General features: G+C 41.9%; 1 protein-coding gene across 1 annotated transcript in view; it reads right to left on the bottom strand.

Moving 5' to 3' along the window:
* Positions 1-9,958: 9,958 nt before the first annotated feature.
* LOC107719529 (phosphatidylinositol 4,5-bisphosphate 3-kinase catalytic subunit alpha isoform-like) overlaps positions 9,959-22,507 on the bottom strand; it is a 20,713-nt gene continuing 8,164 nt past the window's right edge. The window contains exons 5-19 of the mRNA XM_016526950.1: positions 21,581-21,831; positions 19,163-19,414; positions 18,995-19,080; positions 17,996-18,101; positions 17,764-17,916; positions 16,930-17,023; positions 15,994-16,095; positions 15,790-15,848; positions 14,822-14,928; positions 14,268-14,389; positions 14,108-14,186; positions 13,739-13,909; positions 12,666-12,783; positions 11,393-11,544; positions 9,959-10,453 (exon numbers count right to left, since the gene is read on the bottom strand). Coding sequence (XP_016382436.1) covers positions 10,180-10,453; positions 11,393-11,544; positions 12,666-12,783; positions 13,739-13,909; positions 14,108-14,186; positions 14,268-14,389; positions 14,822-14,928; positions 15,790-15,848; positions 15,994-16,095; positions 16,930-17,023; positions 17,764-17,916; positions 17,996-18,101; positions 18,995-19,080; positions 19,163-19,414; positions 21,581-21,831 — 2,126 coding nt within the window. The 3' untranslated portion in view covers positions 9,959-10,179. The remainder of the gene's footprint in view (positions 10,454-11,392; positions 11,545-12,665; positions 12,784-13,738; positions 13,910-14,107; positions 14,187-14,267; positions 14,390-14,821; positions 14,929-15,789; positions 15,849-15,993; positions 16,096-16,929; positions 17,024-17,763; positions 17,917-17,995; positions 18,102-18,994; positions 19,081-19,162; positions 19,415-21,580; positions 21,832-22,507) is intronic.

The following is a 22,507-nucleotide window of genomic DNA, read 5'->3' as shown; positions in this document are numbered from 1 at the left end:
GACAGGTAGGATCTAAACCATCTTAAAGCCTGCCCTTGAATACCGTATGACCTGGTAAACGCCCCCTCCGTATTCCAGGATTTCATGCATGAGGTACTCCGGGAGTATCTACACCGGTTCGTCCTCGTCTACATTGATGACATCCTAATCTACTCCCGGAGCTTGGCCGAACATTGCCACCAATATAGCTGCTCTTGCCATTTGTGTCAATAATGTAAATTAAACATTAGAAAGAAAATCACTCACTGTCCTTGACCGAATCGCTTTTGTAAAATAATGTATATTGAATTTATACAGTGAAGACTATTCAGTCTATTTGTAGGCTATTTATTTTATACAATATAATATTTTTTATTCAGTGCTTTAAGTGTTTGTAGGTCAATTTTTTTGTTCTATTGTAATTCATGACTGTTTACTTGTCTTCAGTAAAGTTTGTTTTTACGTAGGCTAGTATTTTTATTTTGTGATATTGGAATTGGTAACAAGAATTATGAAATTGCAATAGGATAAAAATCCTATTTTGAGCTATATACTGTGTATCATTATTGTGATGGGGGGCACTGCAGTAAGTCATAGCCCCGGGGCCCAGTGAGGTTTTAATGCGGCCCTGGCTGCCCTAGTGAAAAATAAATATACTAAAATATATTTAAGAAATACATCTAATTCATGCTAAGCATACCACAAATACATTTACATATTTATGTACTTAATAAAATGCCCAGCATTTGTACTTAAACTAAACTTTAAGTCTGCTAAACTGGAACAACTAATTTTGTGCTTAATGCACTTTAATTGTGTGGAAGTAGAGTTGAAGTCCAACTAAAGATACACTGAAGTATATTTGATTGTGCTAAAGTTGAGCTATTGCAAGTATACTTCAGCTACACTTTAAATATCTTGCATTTAAAGACAGATATATTATTCAAAAATCATACAATCCTCATCAATAGTATCAATTAAACACATTTTAGGCTTAATATTAAGAAATGTGCATTGTGCACAAGTAGTATTATTGATTTTTTTGCTTTTGTTTTTGTTTTTTTGCGCAGTGTCAGAATTAACAAAGAATGCATGATTAAATATTGCTGTTTTAATGTTGTAACAGTTTCCCTGTTACTTATGTACCAGAAATCCTCTTAGAGCAACATTGTCACTGCTCGCCTGAGCATTAGGGGGCGCTCTGTTAAAGTAATGCATGAATTTACCTATTTAAGGTAGCAAAGAAGGAGTAATAGCAGAAAGTTAATCTGATAATATGGCCTATGGTACTGTTGAGAGGCAGAGAGAACTGATTGAACGAGTAATAGAGAAGACTAGTCAAGCTCAGGAGCGACAAGCAAGGTACTATAACAGAAGAAGGAAACTTGAGTCGTTCGAGGAGGGAGACTTAGTCTGGATACGTACTCACCCTCTGTCTCGAGCTTCAGAATCCTATATGGCCAAACTGGCACCGAAATGGCAAGGTCCAGCTAAGGTTTTGAAAAGGTTAAACCAAGTTAACTACCAGGTAGGGATGTTGGATGACTCAAAACCAGTTGAAACGTTTCATGTAGAGAAAATGAAAAAGTTTTATGGAGTTGTTTAATTTTTTTAAGGGGAGGGGTGTGTAACAGTTTCCCTGTTACTTATGTACCAGAAATCCTCTTTGAGCACTATTGTCCCTACTCACCTGAGCATTAGGGGGCGCTCTGGTAAAGTAATGCATGAATTTACCTATTTAAGGTAGCAAAGAAGGAGTAATGGCAGGAAGTTAATTCTCTATCTTCTTTGGAGAAGCTTACCTCATGGTGGTTTGAGACTTTGTACCCTGTTTGAGGAACTTTATAGTTCTAAGCTCATCCGTAAGTAATTGTTCATGGTATTTTGCTTTGTTAACAATAAGTGTTTGTAGTAGTGATGGGAATATGAAGCTTTGCGAAGCACCGAGGCTTTTGCCCTCAACTGTATCGTAAAAAGGTTCATTACTCTAAGCCAGGGGTTTTCAAAGTGTGGGGCGCGCCTCCCCAGGGGGGCGCCAGAGCATGTCAGGGTAGGCGCGGGGGGAAATTATAATAAATTAAAAATAGAATTATTGAGTTAAATTATTATATGCTTCGGACGTCACAGATCATGTGGTTTTGGCAAAACGAATCAAGCTCCGGTACAGTGCTTCACTGTGAGATGTTTCGATTTTTTGATACAAGCTTCGAAGCCTCGGTGTCGAACGTCACATCACTAGTTTGTAGCACATGTTTATGGTTTGTTTGTTTAAATGTTTGTCTACAGAGGGTTTGTGTTCTTAGCATGTGTAACAAGTATGGAAAGTAATGTTAATTTCATATGTAGAATTACACAAAAATGTTTACGAGGTAAAGGAGTCTGTTTGTGTCACTGAGAAAAAACACAACGCAGATTACACCGGTCACACGTGGTGCCGTGACCATTTCGGATCACCAGATCAGCGCTTCGCAGATCGCCGTGGTTGCATGACGGCTCGCCTGCTTCGCCGATCTTCTCTCCCGGTCTTCCTCACCGCCATCACTCGCAGCGGCTCTGTGCTCGCGGATAAGGAGGGCGCGTGTGTGAGATGAATAGCGCGTGACATCGCGGGTCAGTCTGTTTCATCTTACAGGAACGGTAACGAGTTTGATTGACTTCCTGATCGACAACTTTTCTCTCCGGGAATCTTATCTCTTCGTTGATGCGTGTTAATCGAGAGACTGTGTGATAAGGACCGCGGGGCGCTTCATTGACATTCGAGCATCGTATCCTTTATCTGAACAGCATATAATGATTGACTGTTGATGCATTTTAAATTTGCAACGTTGATTAATTGACTCGGAGTAAGAAAATGTTTTACTTCCATCAAGAAAAGAGAGACGAGAATCTTTGAACTGTATTCATCCTGATAATTAACTGAGTTGGTTTGATTTCAGAGTTCCAGGATCTTGCATAAAATATATATGAAAATTTTGTGAATCAGTTAAGGTTTTGCTGTTTGAGGCATATTAATTTGTAGTAATTTTTCATGTTTTATGTGTGTTTACTTTGCTTTTGAGACATGTTTGAGGATATTGGTAATGACGATTTCAGCCCTACGAAACAATCTAATCTAAATTGTTATGGGAGAGGGAGAGCGTTAGCTAATGTGGGTCTTGATTATATGCACGCAGTTGATTCGGCAATCGGTGCTTCTGTAGGCCCAACAGCTAGCTCCACCCCAATCACACGCCCGGATACTGAACGTGTCATTTCTTCCGAGGCATTAGGAAGCATAATTTCAGATTTGGCTCACAAAATAGGGGAGAGTATTTCAGCCAGCCTTAATCTTGCACACAAAATAGGGGAGAGTATTTCAGCCAGCCTTAATCTTGCACACAAAATAGGGGAGAGTATTTCAGCCAGCCTTAATCTTGCGCACCAGCCCAGCCCAGTACAGCCTAATCCTCCTTGCCAGTCTCAGCACTCCAGTGAGTGTACTGATGCATCTAGTCTGAAGGTGATAGTTCAGCAAGATTCAGCACCTCCACCATTCTTCAGGGGCGATAAGAGTGATTCGTTTACTGTCCATGAATGGGAGGATATGATGCGCAGTTATTTAAGCAGAATGAAATGTAAAACGCAAACTGATGTTTCTGATCTCATCATGAGCAGACTGGCTGGAAAAGCGAGAGATGTTGTCAAGGTGTCCCTACGAAGCCGCCCTGAACTGAATGCCAGTGAACTTCCAAGTGCGGTGTTTGATATACTGAAACGCAACTTCAGTGAGTTGGCTTACTCAAATATGCCTATGGCTGACTTTTATAATACTGTCCCAAGAGCAGATGAAAGTCCCATGGATTACTGGATACGTCTTAACAAGGCCATAGATGTTGCTGACGAGTGCTTGCGCAGACGTAATAAGAGCATCGAGGATCCCCCTGCAGAATCTGTCATGATGTTTATTTCGCATTGTCCAGACCCAAGTCTTGCTATGTCTTTTCAGTTTAAACCAGCTGAGAAGTGGAGCGCCGCTGAGGTCCAGGAGCGGTTGGATAGCCATCAGAGGGATCTAAAGAGAGTTTCATCGAGGACGCAGCACATGTCTTTGTCAACTTGTTTGTGGCCGTTACGCATTAAAGGGGTTACTGGATTCTGGTAGTATGTCCTGCACGCTTAGTGAAGAGTGTGAGTCCAAGCTGCAAGCTGATGGTATTCTTCCACATCCTCAAGTGATTCCAAGTAATGTGGTTCTGGTTGGCTGTGGTGGCCTTACAATTCAGCCAAAGTGTACATACGACTTGGAGATTGAAGTTTATGGATTTAAGTTTGTTGTTCCAACTCTTGTAGTGCCTGGACAAAGAGACGAGTTCATAATTGGAAGCAACATGATCGAATGCATTCTACAGAAGATGAAATCTCATGACAAGTACAGGTGCATCTCAATAAATTAGAATGTCGTGGAAAAGTTCATTTATTTCAGTAATTCAACTCAAATTGTGAAACTCGTGTATTAAATAAATTCAACGCACACAGACTGAAGTAGTTTAAGTCTTTTTCTGGCTAGATATGGAGCGTGATGTGCGTGATTATGTGAAGAAGTGTACCAGGTGTGTCTTCAGCAAAACTCCAGAGCCTGCAGCAAGAGCACCCTTGGAGAGTATTAAAACCACAGCCCCACTGGAGCTCGTTTGCATCGACTTCTGGTCTGCTGAGGATCGGCACAATAAATCTGTGGATGTTTTAGTAATCACGGATCACTTCACAAAGCTGGCACATGCTTTTCCGTGTCAAGACCAAACAGCAAAAACAGTGGCCAAGACACTGTGGGACGGCTTCTTCTGTGTCTATGGATTTCCCCAACGCATCCATTCTGACCAGGGGGCTTCTTTTGAGAGTGAACTGATAGCTGAGCTTCTCGAACTGGCTGGCATTGACAAGTCTAGAACCACTCCCTACCACCCGATGGGGAATGGTGGTACCGAAAGATTCAACAGGACATTAGGTAACATGCTGAGGTCCCTTCCACCTAGACCTAAGCAGAAGTGGCCGCAGTTGGTACAGACCATGACGTTTGTGTACAACTGTACAGCGCATGAAACAACAGGTTTTGCCCCTTTTTACTTAATGTTTGGCAGAGTACCACGGTTGCCAGTTGACCTTATGTTCCAGAGTGTTCTGCGGGACAAGTCAGTTTGTGACTACGACCAGTACGTTAAATCGCTCATCAGTGACCTCCAGTCTGCTATGTCAGTGGCGCAGAAGAATTCTGTTCAAGAACAAAAACACCAGTCAAACCAGTACAACAAAAGAGTTAAAGGCCTTCCTCTAGCCATTGGTGACCAGGTGCTTGTGGCTAACAAGGGTTGTAGAGGGAAACGGAAACTTGCTGACAGATGGGAGCCTGTTGTATACACTGTCGTTGCCTCAAAGCCTTCCATACACGTCTATAGGATCTGTGACAGAGCTGGTAATGAGCGAACAGTACATCGCAATCTTCTTTTGCAAGTGAACTTCCTCCCTTTGCCTGATACAGACTCAGATAGTTCTGGTCAAGAGGATGCTGGAACACCTACCTCCAGCGTCCCTTCGCAGGGGGTGGTCTAACTGCCCAGACCCACAGTGATACTTGCTCCTACGTTGGCAAGATTGAGCCTGCAGAGGATGCAGATGATGACCGCACTGCTTCATGGGTGCATTCTCAGTTGCCCTGCCAACAGGAGCCAAATTCACATCTTGCTGTGCCAGTGGCTGATGACAATACTGTGGCTGGTGCTGGTGCTGACCCTTCTACCCAAAATCCTGTCTATGACAGTGTACCTGTTATGCAAGGTCCTGTAGCTACAGCTCATTCAGCTCATTGTTACTCTACCAGGTTTGGGAGAGTTATCAGACCAGTTCGCAGACTTATTGTTCAACTTGATCAACTTGAAACCCTGTTAGGTTTGGATTCTGGGTCAACAGTAATTCATGTTTAAATTTAAACTTTGACTCTAAGTACATGCAGCTTTCGGAACTTGCTTTGTTTGTTTTTTTTTATTTTCCCAAGTGAAACTTACCTTAATTGAGCACATGGTCTAAGTGTACGAGGTGTAATGGGCACCTTGATGAAGTCTATAGAATGTGATGAAATTTGGCCGATTTCAAAACATTTTTATCCTTTCATTTTGATTGCTGTGATTGCTGACTGTCTTCACTGATTGTTTAGAGTGTGGACCATGTAATTCTTATGACCAGTTTTCCTATGTTTCCTATGTTCTCAGAATTTTGTGTAATTCTAGGGGGGTGAGTGTAACCGGTATAGAAAGTAATGTTAATTTCATATGTAGAATTACACAAAAATTTTCACGATGTGTACCTGATATGCCTGTCTGTGTGTGCACCTTCCCCTTTAAATTTCTGACAGCAGCGTTAGTCTTAATTTCCTGTCTTTGCACCTCCTCTTCCCTTTCTGCACTGTGAGGTGGGTTTCTAATGAACTCTGATTAATCTAATTTCATCTTTGCTTTAAAAAGCACTTTTATACTCCATTTAAATCATATTTGTGACATTATTTTATATGTATATGTGATTATTTCTGTATTTTCACTAAGTTTTGTCAGTTTTCTGTCGATCGATGCACTTGAAGCACGTGCTAATTGTGTTGCACTTTACATTCATTTAACCGAAAAGACAAGAAGGGCGAAAACACACTGTAAAGACTGTTTTATGTTTTATCAGTAAATGAAGAGTCGAACCGTCAACTGATGTCCGTCTGGTTACTACTTTGAGAAAAAACACAACGCAGATTACACCGGTCACACGTGTATGGATTATTTGGTGGCTTAAACATCTGAGAAGTCTGGAACTAGAAGAACTGACTTGCATCTACTGCTTAAAAGCAACGCTGGACTTCAAACATCTCTTTTCTGGTTTAACTTTGCTGGGGAATCATCTTGACATTCAAGTACTGTTTTTTTTTTTTTTTTGCACTTCATGTTTCAACAAAGACTGCTCTCACTTTATGCTCTCTACAACAAAGACTGAGCAAAGTATATGGGTCTACGTGATTACAAGCCAAGGACTATGCTTTGGGATACTGGACTGTTTTTATGCTCTGGTCCTAACTGTGGAACTCTCAATTGTTTGTGTCATATTGAATTTGTATGTGCTTGGTAATTATATTTAATACACCTGACTCATGAGTAAGATTGGTTCCTCATTCCGTGTAACACTTGCACAAAAGACAAAAGTATACGTGTTACAATGTGGGGACATTTTAGTCCTGAGTCTATTTTGTATTTTACCTCATGTAAAATATATTTATCAAAGAAAATGTAAAAATACAAATTTTTGGAAAAAATTATGATGTTTGCATTAAATAAAAGAGAAAAATGTCCCTAAAGACGCACAAGAGTTAAACAGAAATAAGCAATATTAATATTAGAAAAAGTTTATTAAAAGACTTGCGGCCCGTAACACTAAACAATCGCTAACAGACACTCCGGTTCGGTCCATGATCATGATTACAGTACGGCGATTCTGTCCTACATCTGTGTTATTGCTCGTTCACAAACACAACACGGATTCATGCGCTTACAGAAAGAAGAAAGGCTTTTCTCCTGACAGCTGCAGATCTGGCATCACAATATCTGATCTGAGAACTGCTGTCAGTCACGAAACACACAAGCAAGTGAAACCGACCAACTCCTCAATGATTGGTCGATTGTGTGTCGCAGAATTTGAATCGGCTGGTTTCTACAGCTTCTGATTGATTGATTGATTGATTGTAATCTCGCAGAGATTTTGATTGGCGTCTCACAGTGTCACATCAAAAGAAGACAGAAAATAGAATTGCAATAGAATTTCTCAGAACATGCAAACTGTTCTGTCCAGCAGTGCATAAGCTCTTAGTTGTGTGGAAGACTAGCGGAGAACCAGAGCCGTCAGCTGCAGTGCATTCTGGGTAGTGTCTTTGATATGACCTCTCCTGCTGTCTGGTTTAAAGGTGGCAGTGCCAATCAAAGCTTGACCTTTGACCTTGATACCCTGAGGAGGACTGTAAACTCTGCTGAAGCGACTGCAGACTCTTCATCATCATCATCATCATCAGCGTGCGTCCAGAGGTACGGCTCGTCTCAGATTAGGGGTTTCCCATGAGCCTTTGCGGTGTCAGACCGTTTCTGAGGAAATCTGTACTGTTCTGGGAACTTCCTGTTCTCTCAGCGGTTTGTCACAGTATCGGACGGTGTGTGTGAGTGTGTGTGTGTGAGTGTCTGTGTGTGAGTGTGTGTGAGTGGTTTCTCGTTAGCATTCAGTGCAGTTCATTTTCACAGCTGCCCACAGTTTCGTTCCTGTGGTGACGTGTTTCCTGTTGAAACAGGAAGTTGGGACACAAAGCGCTCGTCCTGCTGAAGGTCATGTGACTCTCACATGGAAGATCTTGTGTCACGGTTTGACCTTGCTAACAGCTAGCGTGTGTTCATTCACGTGTGCAGAAAAAACGACTTGCACCCCAAAATCAAAAGACCAAAACAAATCAATCAGATTTAGCATGAAGAAAAGGAAGCCAGTTTTCAGATTTTTTGCACATTTAAACATCTACAACTCTAGTTAGTCACTACTGTATAAATACTACAAAAATAAAAATACAAAACGGTATTAAAAAAATGCTGCTGTGGCATACCTATCATTGTTTTTGTCACGCTACTGTAATGATGTTTTAGGACCGTAATAATGCCACAATGCAAAACATTTAATAATGTGTTTATGGAAAACATAATGTCTGTGTTGCTTGTGATTGCGGGGTGGAATATCAGTACAGTTGGTCATAAGTTTACACCCCCTGTACTGAACCAAAGGCATCAGAGAAACGTCATGTTTTATTTAGTGCTGCCCTGAATAATCAGATGTTGACATATAAATGATGAGACAAAATAATAACTGAATTGACACAAATGACCCTGTTTCCAAGTTTATATATGCTTGATTCTTAATACTGTGTCGTTACGCTGATGATCAGTGACTGTACTCATGTTTTGTGACGCGAGTCTCGAGCAGTTCAAAAGTTTTCACCCCCCGCTCTTAATGCATTGTGCTTCCTTCTGGAGCGTCAGTGAATGTTTGCAGCTTTATAACAGTTGTGCTTTAGTCCCTCTTTCATTCTCAGAAAGCTGCTGGGAAGAGCTCAAATGTGCAGAAGATGCTGGAAAAGCAAAGTATGTGCAGGAACTGATCAGAACAAGAGACTCAGGAGCATCCATCACTGAACACACAGACAGGTAACCAGTGTTAATATTCAAGCCGATGTAAACTTCTGGGTCTTTGGTGTAAATATAGCACCACCTTTTGGCTGATTCTTACTAAATTTAACATACAGCTTAATTGAGACACCTTCCAAGTGTCTGCCATGCTTCATAACACTCAGCCATTCAGATTTGATGTTATGAGCTGCGGAAGTTTGATTGGCTGCTGGTGGCCGTATTTGTTTGGTTATGAGTAATATTTGAAGAATATGTTACCGTTTGACCCAAAGAAGGGGTATTACTGTTTTCTATATCTCACAGTTCTGAGAAAAGAAGTCAATTATGAGGGGAAAAAAGTCACAATTACCTTTTTTACTTTGTTATTCAGTGGTGGAAACTAGCTACACTGCAAAAAAATATTTTCTTCCTTAGTATTTTTGTCTTGTTTTCTAGTATAAATATCTAAAGATTCTTGAATCAGGATGCATTTACTTGAAGAGTAAAATTTTTTTTTTTCTGAAAATATTATCAAACTTTTGTTAGTTTTTGCTTAGAACAAGCAAAAATATCCGACAATGGTGTAAGAAAAATAATCTTAATTCAAAGGCTAAACAAGATTATTTTTCTTACCTCATTGGCAGATATTTTTGCTTGTTCTAAGCAAAAATTAAAAATGTGTCTATTTTTTTCAGAAAACAAGACATATCTTTTTTTAAATTGACAAGTCATTTTACTTGTCAAGTAAATGCATCTGAATTCCAGAATTTGTAGATATTTATACTAGAAAACAAGACAAAAATACTAAGGAAGAAAATCATTCTTTGCAGTGTATTCCATCTGGACCCCTAAATACAACATGGCATTTTTAGGAACTCCTCCGGTTTTGCTACAATAATGAATATTTTGCAGATTCAGTAAAGGGGATGTAAACTTATGACAGCAGCTGTACATCACAGCTGTGTGTGTGTGTGAGTGAGAGTGTGTGTGTGTGTGTGTGTCAGTGCTCATTGGGCATGTGTCTGATGGTGTGGAAGATCCAGTCCATCTTGGTGGTCCATCCTCCGTGGTGAGCGTCGTTCATCTGTTTGGTGAAGTACTCCAGAGCCTCCTGCTGGTTCTTCTCCAGCGCCAGTGTCTTGCGCAGGTAAGCGATGTCGTCGAAGCTCTGCAGCTCAGGCATCCCACAGCCCAGCAGCAGAGAGAAGAGGTTGATGAAGAGGCTGGCGTGCTGACGGATGGCCAGATACGCTTTATAACACATCTCCTGAAACCTGAGACACACCGATGGTGAGACACATCATACTGCACATGTGCGTGTGCGCGCGTGTGTGTATGAGAGTGTGAGAGTGTGTGTGAGTGTGCGAGTGTCTGCGCGAGTGTGCGAGTGTCTGTGTGAGTGCGCGAGTGTGCGAGTGTCAGTGTGAGTGTGCGATTGTCTGCGTGAGTGTGTGAGTGTGCGAGTGTGAGTGCGCGAGTGTGCGATTGTCTGTGCGAGAGTGTGAGTGTGCGAGTGTCAGTGTGAGAGTGTGCGAGTGTGCGATTGTCTGCGTGAGTGTGTGAGAGTGTGCGAGTGTCAGTGAGAGTGTGCGAGTGTCTGTGCGAGAGTGTGAGTGTGCGAGTGTCTGCGCGTGAGAGTGTGCGAGTGTCAGTGAGAGTGTGCGAGTGTCTGTGTGAGAGTGTGAGTGTGCGAGTGTCTGCGAGTGTCAGTGTGAGTGTGTGAGAGTGTGCGAGTGTCAGTGTGAGTGTGCGATTGTCTGCGTGAGTGTGTGAGAGTGTGCGAGTGTCAGTGAGAGTATGCGAGAGAGTGTGCGAGTGTCAGTGAGAGTGTGCGAGTGTCTGTGCGAGTGTGCGAGAGTGTGAGTGTGCGAGTGTCTGCGCGTGAGAGTGTGCGAGTGTCAGTGAGAGTGTGCGAGTGTCTGTGTGAGAGTGTGAGTGTGCGAGTGTCTGCGAGTGTCAGTGTGAGTGTGTGAGAGTGTGCGAGTGTCAGTGTGAGTGTGCGATTGTCTGCGTGAGAGTGTGCGAGTGTCAGTGAGAGTGTGCGAGTGTCTGTGAGAGAGTGTGAGTGTGCGAGTGTCTGCGCGAGTGTGAGAGTGTCAGTGTGAGTGTGCGATTGAGTGTGTGAGAGTGTGCAAGTGTCTGTGAGAGTGTGAGAGTGTCTGTGCGAGAGTGTGAGTGTGAGTGTGCGAGTGTCAGTGTGTGTGTGTTCACACCTCTCGAACTCTTTGGTCTTGGTGCACTCCTGCACACCCTTACTGATGACGATCAGGAAGTCTTGCGTGAGAACGAAAGGAACTCGCTCTCGCTTGTATCCAAATTTCTTCTTTTTATGATCCAGAAAGTGACCGAAGTCGATGTGGAACAGCTGCAGAAAACACAATCACACGATCAGTTTCTGATAAGTCTGAACACACTTTGGGTTCAAGAGACACTTAATATTCACTAATATCATCGATTTAATGCCCTGACACTGTCAGATGAGAACAAAACATGATTTGAACTGATCTGAATAATGACTCTATTGTCTTCTGTAGAGCTGCTTTACAGCTGAAATTAAACTAGTTTCATAATTGACGAATTGTATAATATTAAGGGGCTGTTCACACAGAACACATTTTTCCTTCTAATGCGCTACTTTTCTATTGTTTTTCTATGTAAACACACTAGACGGACGTGCATGACTGCGGCGCTTACGTCTTGTGTCTTTTGCAGTGCCGCGTTTAAGACGCTGTCAAGTTAAAAACTTTTACACGCAGCACCGCTCATCAATGTCAGCTCCAAAACAGAAGACCAATCAGAAGACCCTGGAGACGGGGCAAGCATTGCGAGCTTTCGTTTACAGTAGCGAGTTGGCATGTTAACTGCTATTGCATCACTTTACAAAAGCTTGTATCGAGACCCTCGCATTCAGTGCTGCGCTTTTCTAAAAACATGTTTGAGCACTGTCTCGCGTTTTTAGACGCAAAGATACGTTCTTTGTGAACGGCCCCTTACTGTTATTTTCCTGTTCATTACTGTGAAGCTGCTTTGAATCAATCTGTATTGTATAATAGAAATAAAGGTGACTTGTTGGTCATTCCAATAGCATTATGTACAGTTCTGTCATGACAACTCTTGGAGGGATTTGCATGGTAATGTACATGACAATGTTAATGTATTTGGTCTTGGCGGAATAGATCTGCTATGCTGCTGCTGCTGCCAATACATCCACAACATACTTCTGTGAGCATGTAAGAAATATTGCTGCTGCACATATAACGTATATGAAAGCACAGCGAGCTCATTGGCTACTGATACAGGAGAGAACCAATCAGCTGTGACGTGATGATTATGTCATACTGAGTTAGATATATCGGACTGCGCCATCTAGAGTTTCATGCCAGAACTTTGTATTTACGTGATTTGTTGTAATGTTGTCATTTCTGGCTCTCACTGTATTTGATTCTCATGCAATGTGTGTGTGTGTGTGTGTGTGTGTGTGTGTACCTGTCCGTTCTCCTTCACCATGATGTTGCTGTTGTGTCTGTCGCCGATGCCCAGAATGAACGTGGCCACACAGTATCCGGCACACGAGCGTGTGAATAAATCGATGGCTCTGTCGTACCTGAGAGAGAAACAGGCGGGGTCTTAACAAACGCTTCGCTGAGTCTCACACATTCATTCCATGAAGAGACTGGAGAAAGGGTTTGTCATACGCTGAGCATTTATTTCAACGGCAGGAAAGCAGATTTATTCCTTCTCAGTTTAGGTTCGGGAAATAAAAACTCCATTAATGTTTCCTCGTTAGGCAACTTTAACTTATAAACCTTCAAAGACCGAGCAACTGTGAGCTCTGAGGCTGTTAATCGATGGAATATGTTTTTGTTGAAGCCATCTGTTATTTCAACATATTTTTGTTTAACAGTGGATTTTGTGGTGAAAAACTACATTACAGAAAATTCCACCAATCAGGAAGTGAGCAAATCTCCAACTACCCTCTCAAAACACTTCAGTACTTGTATATATAATTAATTTGAAATTAACTTACAATATAGTATTTCCACATATAATCAACATCTTTTCATCTATAGTTTTAGATTTCTCCATCTACAGTTTTATATTTGACCATGGTTTTTAATTTGATAATGTCATCGGCAGGGCTTCATGGGATTGTAGTTTTTGCCTCATTGAAGTCGTTAAGTTAAATCTGATTATCAAACATTTTTTTGCTGTAAATCTAAGTCTCCTCGTAGCTGGTTGGTTTGATTCATGGATTATAACTCTTAAATGAAGACTTTTTTAAAATCCCTGTGGGAAAAATGCTTCCAGAACCAATGTCGTTGAAAAAGTGAGCAGCACTAATGAACTCTGTTGCACCTGAGTAAATTGATTAAATACAATGGTGTTTAAATGAGTGAATTATGAATTATTCAATAACATTAAACTGTAAAATTTGTTAAAGTGTGCATTAAATCAAAGTGTTTCTGTTTTCTGCCCCTCACTATTCATGCCATTATAATGCTGTTAATTAATCAGCTCCGAGTCTTCATTATGATATGTGTGTGTGTGTGTGTTCTTACGCCTCTCCCTTGTTCTTGTCTCTGATCCAGTGGTGCAGTGTGTTGCTGTTGAACTGCAGCGCCCCCTTCAGGCCTCCTTTACACTGAATCTGCATGATGGTGTGCGAGTTCTTCACCACCTCAATGAGACCCACGCAGTCGCCGATGGACAGACAGCCATACGGCAGCATTCTGCACACACACAGAGTTAGCCAGCTGTGATTGGTGGATGTGTGCGAGCGGTGGGTTGTGATTGGCGGATGTGTGCGAGCGGTGGGCTGTGATTGGTGGATGTGTGCGAGCGGTGGGCTGTGATTGGCGGATGTGTGCGAGCGGTGGGCTGTGATTGGCGGATGTGTGCGAGCGGTGGGCTGTGATTGGTCGACTCACCGCAGGTCCAGCCCCTGATTCTGCCAGATATTCTCCATGATTTTAATAATCTGCAGCGTCAGCATGTCTTGCCGTAGATCTGCATCACACACAGATATTAGATTACACCGATCCGGCCGTGGCGTCTGACTCAGGGTAACGGCTAAAACACACGGCTCACCATCTCCATTTTTAAAGATGATCTCATTATTGGTGAAGAGCAGCTCGCTCATGATATCCGGATTCTCCCAGTTCAACCACAGCGGCCGCTTGGCTGAAGACATGATACGGCACTCCTCCAACCTCAAACACAGAAATACAGAGCTAAAGCTTTTTCCAGAGGGGATTCTGGATTTCTCTTTTTTATCACTCCATAAATCAGAAAATACTGTCAACAGACAGAAAACAAACACATGTTGTATAAATCAGTGCGAATGAAATATGAACAAACCTTCAGAATATAGAGAGGAATAAAACCGTAAAGTTTGGAGTTTGTAAGAGAAAAACACTTTAAAGATTGAAATCTACAGACGCAAATAAATAGTCCAATATGATAAACACTTAAATGTGTACTTAGGATGTTTTCTTTCCACTAGTCTAAAAAAGACATGTTATGGAAGCAAAATAGACCAAAATCTCAAAATCAACTAGTGCAGAAAACACACTGGTTTTGCCTGTAGTCTTGTATTATGTGATACACATGTACTGTGTGTGTGTGTGTGTGTGTGTGTGTACCTGAGATTGCCCAGCTGGTGTACGGGGTTCAGAGGAGAAACAAAACCCTGCAGCGCCTCCATGTAATCTGGGCGGGACATGTGCTCCACCAGGAACTTCATCTGAGTCTGCAACAGCCAATCAGAATGCAGGATCAGCTTCATCAACCAATCAGCAGTCTCCGTAATGGGTGAGGATGGTGACATCACTGGATCAGGTTAGTGGCTTTGGGGCTGCGTTCCAGTCCATTTTCTTATGCCCTTCACTCGCAAACTTCCCTCCGTCTCGTTTACTCGGATGTACGCCATTGATTGCGTTGCATGAGTGCCCACTAGAATGCATAGTCGATATAAAAAATTGGATGATGAGTAATTTCTTACTGCTAAATTCAGAAAAAACAGAGGTGTTAATTATCAGACATAAAACCTCCGCATATAATAACCTAGAACACTGTCTAAGACTTGATGGCTGCTCTGTCAATTCTTCGTCATCAGTTAGGAACCTAGGTGTGCTATTTGATAGCAATCTTTCCTTAGAAAGCCACGTTTCTAGCATTTGTAAAACCGCATTTTTCCATCTCAAAAATATATCTAAATTATGACTTATGGTCAGACGAAACCAGCATGGTGTGGTTTAATTCCAGGCTGCAATGCATCCCAAGGTTTTTCTCCATTTTCTGTCACAGATGGAGTTTTGGTTCCTTGCCACTGTCACCTTTGGCTTGCTTATTTGGGGACACTTAATTTCTGGCAATATTGTCAGATTGCCTGATTACACACACACTGATGGAAGAGAGCTGAACTGGATGATGACAACACTGAATCAATGATGAACTGACTTTAGCTGGAAAACTGTCTTCTATTGTGCTCTTGCATTATCTGCACACGTGTTTCTTATTTGACATTGTGAAGCTGCTTTGACACAATCTGTATTGTATAACGTGCTATATAAATAAAGGTGACTTGACTTGTGGATCATCTCTGTCGTACCTGTGACACCTCGTCCCGTGAGTTCCACTTGACGGACAGCAGGAGTTTGGGAAGACTTTCTGGAATATTCACACAGTAATGCCTGCAACACAAACACACCGCTCTCATTGAGCTGTCGTCATATTTGTGAGAAACAGATTAATGTCCTGTGTATCACAGCTGAAACGGGCCGTCATTCTCAACGCAGGCTGTGTGTGTGTTTACCGATGTCTCCACAGGAAGTCTTTCTCTTGTTCGGAGAGCTCATACAGCGGGTCTCGACTGCAGAGTGTGCGCAGTTGCTCTGCGTCCGCCTGCGATATGGAGCTGTCACACACCAGACGACTGCTCTGATTGGCCAGAGAGAGTCAGCATGAGTCCCAGATTCACTCTGGCAGTGTGTGTGAGTGTGTTGCCTTTTCCAAATACCCACACTTGCGGTCTTGGCCACTTGAGAGTGTGTGCTCTTAAAAACCGCAAAGCGCAGTGCCCTTAACACACACTAAATCCACACTCCATCTCCAATACTGCTCTGGAGCGCTATTCCAGGCTTAAGCCCCGTTCACACCAAGAATGATAACTATAAAGATAACTATAAAGATATTGGCGTCCACACCAGCGGACGAGATCGTCTGTAAGCGCACGCTCATCTGACGCTTTAAATTCTCGAGCTCTGCTACATTGGAAAGCCCTCCTGCTAATTTTTCTTGGTTGAAGGACTTAATGTCTTTTCTACATTTGGAAAAAATTAAACACTCCATTAGAGACTCCTATGCTTTCCTTTGTTGAGACCATACCTTCATTATAGATTATAGATTATAGATGCAACTGCTTTTCATCACTTAATTAGATGCACTACAAATTAATTTGTGTCATGTTATAGGGACTACTGAACAGACATTGTTGATTTTAAAAATAAAGCTCTGTAAGCACTTGCATTTTTACAACACTATAGGTGCGTCCCATCAGGTAATGAAAAGTTCGACACACACTTGTGCTCTTCATGCTCATTTGAACTCTTGGGCCAAATACAGGAAATACGTCAAATAAGTAGTCAAGTGCAAAGAGCGCAAGTATGGGTATTTGGACAAGGGGACTGTTTGTGTGAGTGTGTGTGTGTGTGTGTGTGTGTGTGTGTATGGCAGGGAGTGAAATGTAAACATTTCCAGTTGGCGTGTTCTTCTATCTGCTGCTCATCGGGAAACACCACGGTCTGGTTAAACCAGGGGAACTCCAGCTCCACACACGGTGTCTCCTGCACACAACACACAACGAGGCACTGAGGTGAGTGACGGGACTCATTTTACTTCATTAGATTTCACCATATTTCTCACAATATATATGCATTATATTTTATGTGCATTTGTCATTTTTATTATTTAAATATTACTACTCGGGTTTTGTTTTAGTTCACTTTTAGTTTTTATGTATTTGCAGTTAGTAATTTCAGTGCTTCAGCTTAAACTTATTTGCCAAAGCAACATTTCTAGTTTTTGTTTTACAGTTTTTTACAATTGCTAGGACACGTTTCTCAATACTTGGGTCACTTCTTCACAACTCTTCACACAGCGAGCACAGCATCAGTCTCTGTGGGATAAACCGTGGATCATTGCTTTGGCACAAAATGCGTTCATTGAGCACATCTGTCAAATTACATGAATTCTTTTCTCACTTCAACACAAACACAAATGTTGTACTGTAATGTAAACATGGAGCATGTAACATATACTGCAGTGAATTATAAACAGCAGAGAGTGTCATTCTTGTTTTGTAAAGAAATTCTACAGTAGACAACATTGTGTAATGCTCCCTGTTAGTGTATTTTAGGTTGTTGTGTTATGAGTGATAAAGTGTTTGGTGAAAACCTTTGCTAGTGTTATGTTAGAATGAGTTGATTTGAGGCATTAATGAAGTGTTCTAGTGATTGTAAGTTATTTCAGTTAGCAGAATTGTTTTATGAGTTTCCGTTAGCAATAATAATCATGGCTCACACACCTTGTTTGGGTTGGATCCGGACACTCCGATGGGGTTGAGCAGATCCTCCAGACCGTGAGGAACCGGCCACAAACCCAGAGCCACTTTCCCGCTCACCAGCGTGTCTTTATAGTCGAAGAGGTTGATGTTTCCCCAGGCCAGAGGACAGTGTTCCTGCACACACACACACACACACAGATCAGCAGCGAGGGACTCACGCTCACTGACAGGATCAGCAAAGGTCAAAGTTCACCTCTTTGGCTCCCTTGCGGCCCTTGACGGAGCAGATGGACAGACAGAGACGAGCAGAGCGAGGAACATCGGTCAGGTAGATGTCATACGACAGCCACTCATTCCACCTGTGTGTGACAGACACACGGCACTCTCTGTTTTCAAGCACTTCAAGCACAAGCTTCTTCAATCAAGATATATTTACTGGAGAAGTAAAATGACCGGAGATATGAAGTCTTATTTCCTGAGAAACTGATGAAGTGAGTTTGTGATTAAAATAAGAACAAATATCCACCAAACAAGTTTACTGCTGTGACTCCACTGACTGATATCTTTTATTTTTAATTCTCAGAAACCAAGACTTCTTATCTTCTGTCATTGTGCATCTCCAGTAAATGCATCTTGATTTAACAATGTTTAGATATTTGTGCTGGAAGACAAGACAAGAATACTGAGCAACAGATTCATTCATCTGCAGTGTACTTGCTCATACGTGACTGTTGTGTGAGAAAGATTCTATTCTATTCTATTCCTAATCAACAAAATCAAATCAGTTTTGCTTCCACGTTGATTGATAAGCTAATACAAAAGGCAGAATTTGAAATATTTCATATATATTAATTCATATACACGATATTTAATTTTACATGTGTTTTCTTTGTGTGTTTTGTGTGTTTGTGTGTGTGTGTGAGTATGAGTGTCAGTGTGAGTGTCATAGTGTGTGTGTGAGTATGAGTGTGTTTGTGTGTGAGTATGAGGGTGTGTGTGAGTGTCATAGTGTGAGAGTGTGAGAGTGTGAGTGTCATAGTGTGAGAGTGTGAGAGTGTGAGAGTGTGAGTGTGAGTGTGTGTGTGTGAGTATGAGTGTGGACATTACCCCATGTCCCCACTTTTCAAAACGCATATAAATCACACAGAATGAAGTTTTTTGAAAATCTAAAAATGCAGAAAGTTTCCTGTGAGGGATAGGTTTATGGGTAGGGTTGTGTGTGAGAGTGTGTGTGAGAGTGTGTGTGTGTTACCTCGGGTTGGAGCAGGGCACTCTCTGTGTATTGACGTTGTCACACAGCGGTTCTCCTCCGTGATATATTCCTGTCCTGACGTAGATCTGTCTCACACACACACACACACAGATGAGTGAATGACTGACGCTCTCTCTGTCTCTCTCCGTCTCCGTGTGTGTGTGTCACCTTGTCGATGTCTCTGATGTTGACGTTGACGTATGTGGCACACAGCAGCCGGACTCTCAGGTGTGTGTTGAAGGCCCAGAGGGAGCGTGGTGAGCCGGGGTCTCCTCCTCCAGGGCAGGGGCTGGGCTGAGGTGTGCGCCGGCTGTACGACGGAGCCATGAAGCCACTGGAGGGCAGCTGACTGTACAGACTGTCCTTACTGACCAGCATGAGGTGAGGCAGACGGCCCAGCGTGATGCAGCTCCTGATGTACTGCACACACACACACACACTCAGCCTGAGCCTGTGCTCCACTCACCGCACCTTCATCACAGTTTTTTCAAAACGCTTACACACAGTTTTTGAAACTATGGCTCCATTTCTCAAAACACACACAACATGCAAAAGCAAACACTTCTTTTTATTATTTTAACTCTTCTAAAAATGGTATTATTGCATAGTAACTCTACACACAAACATAAAATAATTAGCCACATGCATGCCAAACTACACACAGATGTGAAAAATGCACACATACACTGTATATACCGTATGTATGACTGAAGAATTTTACACAGTTTTGCAACTGATCTGAATCAATACTGAACTGAGTTGAGCTGTAGGATGACACTATTGACTTAGAGCTGCTTTACAGCAGAATGTGAATTTGATGCTATTGTGAAGCTGCTGTGAAACAATCTATATTGAATAAAGCACTTGCCTGTGAATGAATGGCTCAGATCAGTGTCGCCACCTTGTGGACAAAATAATTAGCACTAAAAAAATCAAGGTGCATGCATGAGCTGAGAGTATGCATGTTCATAAATAGGGAACACATACTAAGATTATGAGTGTAAGTGTACTGTGAGCTTAAAGGGGTAGTGCACCCAAAAGTGAAAATTCTGCCATCATTTACTCACCCAACCTGTGTGAGTTTCTTTCTTCTGCTAAACACAAAAGAAGATATTATTAATAATGCTGGTAACCAATCAGTTGACGGTACCCATTGACTTCCATAGTATGGAAAAAAATATGATTGAAGTCAATGGCTACCAGCAACTGTTTGGTTGCCAGCATTATTAATAATATCTACTTTTGTGTTTAGCAGAAGAAAGAAACTCACACAGGTTTGCAACGACATGAGGGAGAGTAAATCATGACAGAGTTTTCACTTTTGGGTGAACTATCACTTTAAGGGCTAGAAAAGGCGGAAAATGGAGAAACATGTCCTGGCAGGTCACATTAGAATAACACTGAGAACAACTACGGCTGCACAATAGATTGTATTTTAAATGTGATCGCAATTATTGCTTCTCTCAGTTGTTTAAGCATTTTGTAGCCTGGTGGTTTATCCTGAGTTTCTGAGACATTTGCATTATCTTGCATTGGTAACAAGTCTCCACATGCATGTGTTTGTTTGCCAGATATTAAGACTTTAATCCCCCAATTAATGTGGAAGCCCATTTTCTGCCACTGAATAAAAAAAATCAGATAGGTGTAAACTCCCAATTGCAAGATAAAAGTCAGAATTGTGAGATAAAAAGTTGCAATGACCTTGTTTTGTTTTTTATTCAGTGGCAGAAACGGGCTTCCATAAACTAGAGCTTTTCATCTAAATGGATGCATTTTCTTCAGTTTTTAACTCAATCCTCCCAATCTGGCAACCATCCGCATGCGTTCCCTCTACACTGACGGTCTGAAATCTCCAGAAAACATGCTGGATTTTCTCCATTGAGATGTTCTTACGTGAAAATGGAATAATTCTGATTCCAGATGCACTCCTCAAATGACTGTGAGCAGAATAAGGCTATGTTCACGCTTGGTGTCTTCTTTTAAGCTGCCAGTGTCTGTTTTACATTATAATCCTACGGAGTAAACCGTGTTTTCAAAAAAGTCCTGAGTGCTTTTTTAAACGCCACCGCCGGCGTCTTTTCCTGCAGCTCAGAGCGTCGCTTCAAGCTGGAAAAAGTTCAACTTTTCTGAAAACACACCCTACGTCAAGCGCCTTTTTGACAGCTGACCAATCACAAGCGAGCGGCGAGTCGTTTCCATAACAACAATAAAAACAACAAGACAAATGGAGAAGATCCTGCTAGTTTCAGAACACAAGGAGTTGTATGATATGAGCACAAAACTCTATCTAGTCTAAAATATGCCGCAAACCGTGCATCATCCAACTGGAGCTCCTGAACTAAACCGTTTCTTTCCCCGTATAATGTCGCGCATCCACAAACATCGTTGTGAACCGACTTTCCCGACATTTCCGTAGCACATCCGAAGCTAACGTTACTGTTGCAGCTGTTGCTATAGCAACAAAAGCTGCTATTTGTAACCAACACACTGCCAGCTTTTTATTTGACTAAAAAAGCGCTCTGGTCAACTTTTTCTGGTCCGAAAAGACAGTAGGTGTGAGCACGGCCTAGCGGTGAGCCCAGACACCTTGTACTGGCTGAGGGGGTGTTTCTCCAGGAGGTACTCGTCGCAGCCGCACACTTTCAGCATGTACTGGCCCTGGTACTCCTGCACACAGAGCCGCAGCTGCTGCGCTGACAGATGCATGCTGCGCGTCTTCTTGCGGATGGCTTCAGCGATCAGCTGCTCCGGCAGAGAGTCGTGTGTGATCTTCAGAGTGTACTTCTGCTTGGAGTTAGACGGGGACACGATCACCCAGATGGTGACGATCAGACGGCCTGCGGAGACACAGAGACACTGAGAATCACCATGTTTTGTCTCAAATAGAGATCACCACACTCCCACGATTCTAAACTAGACAAAATAATGTGACAAAATGTTATTGCTGCAGTCTATTCAGCTGCTTACACACATTTTCAAAACTTTGCCTCTTTTTATCAAAACGTTACACACAAATCCAAGAATTGCACACAAAATACAAAATGCCTCACATCTCTTGCATTCAAAATATCACAAACACATCTCAAAAGCAAACATTTGCAAACACCTTTGCCATAATATTAATTCCTGTCAGATTTTTGTGTGTTACATAGAGAATTGTGTTGTGTTTTGCAAAAAGTGAAAACTGAGTCAAAGGCTGAGAATTAGTGTATGGTTTTGTAGATTTGGTGTGTGCTTCTGGTGTTTGAGAGTCAGCTTTCAGAAACTGTGTGACAAGTAATTAATAGTGTTCATCGTCTGTTTGATTACGTCTTTAATTGATTTTTTCTTACATTTCTGCCATATGTACATTAACTGACTGATAAGCTACCACTAAATATTGTGGAAACTTAATTTGCTGTACTGTGATCAGATGCCTGGAAATGTTAATCCATGCTATGGTAAGTGCCCACGCTAAGCTCTGCGCACTTTCTAAAATCCTGTACGGTAAGGGTTACGCGTTATAACTTCGTT

This window comes from Sinocyclocheilus rhinocerous, unplaced genomic scaffold (assembly GCF_001515625.1).
Source record: "Sinocyclocheilus rhinocerous isolate Xijiao unplaced genomic scaffold, SAMN03320098_v1.1 scaffold4860, whole genome shotgun sequence".
In the NCBI taxonomy this organism is placed as follows: Eukaryota; Metazoa; Chordata; class Actinopteri; order Cypriniformes; family Cyprinidae; genus Sinocyclocheilus; species Sinocyclocheilus rhinocerous.
The sequence above is the reverse complement of the archived record's forward strand: the minus strand, read 5'-3'. Positions and strand labels throughout refer to the sequence as shown.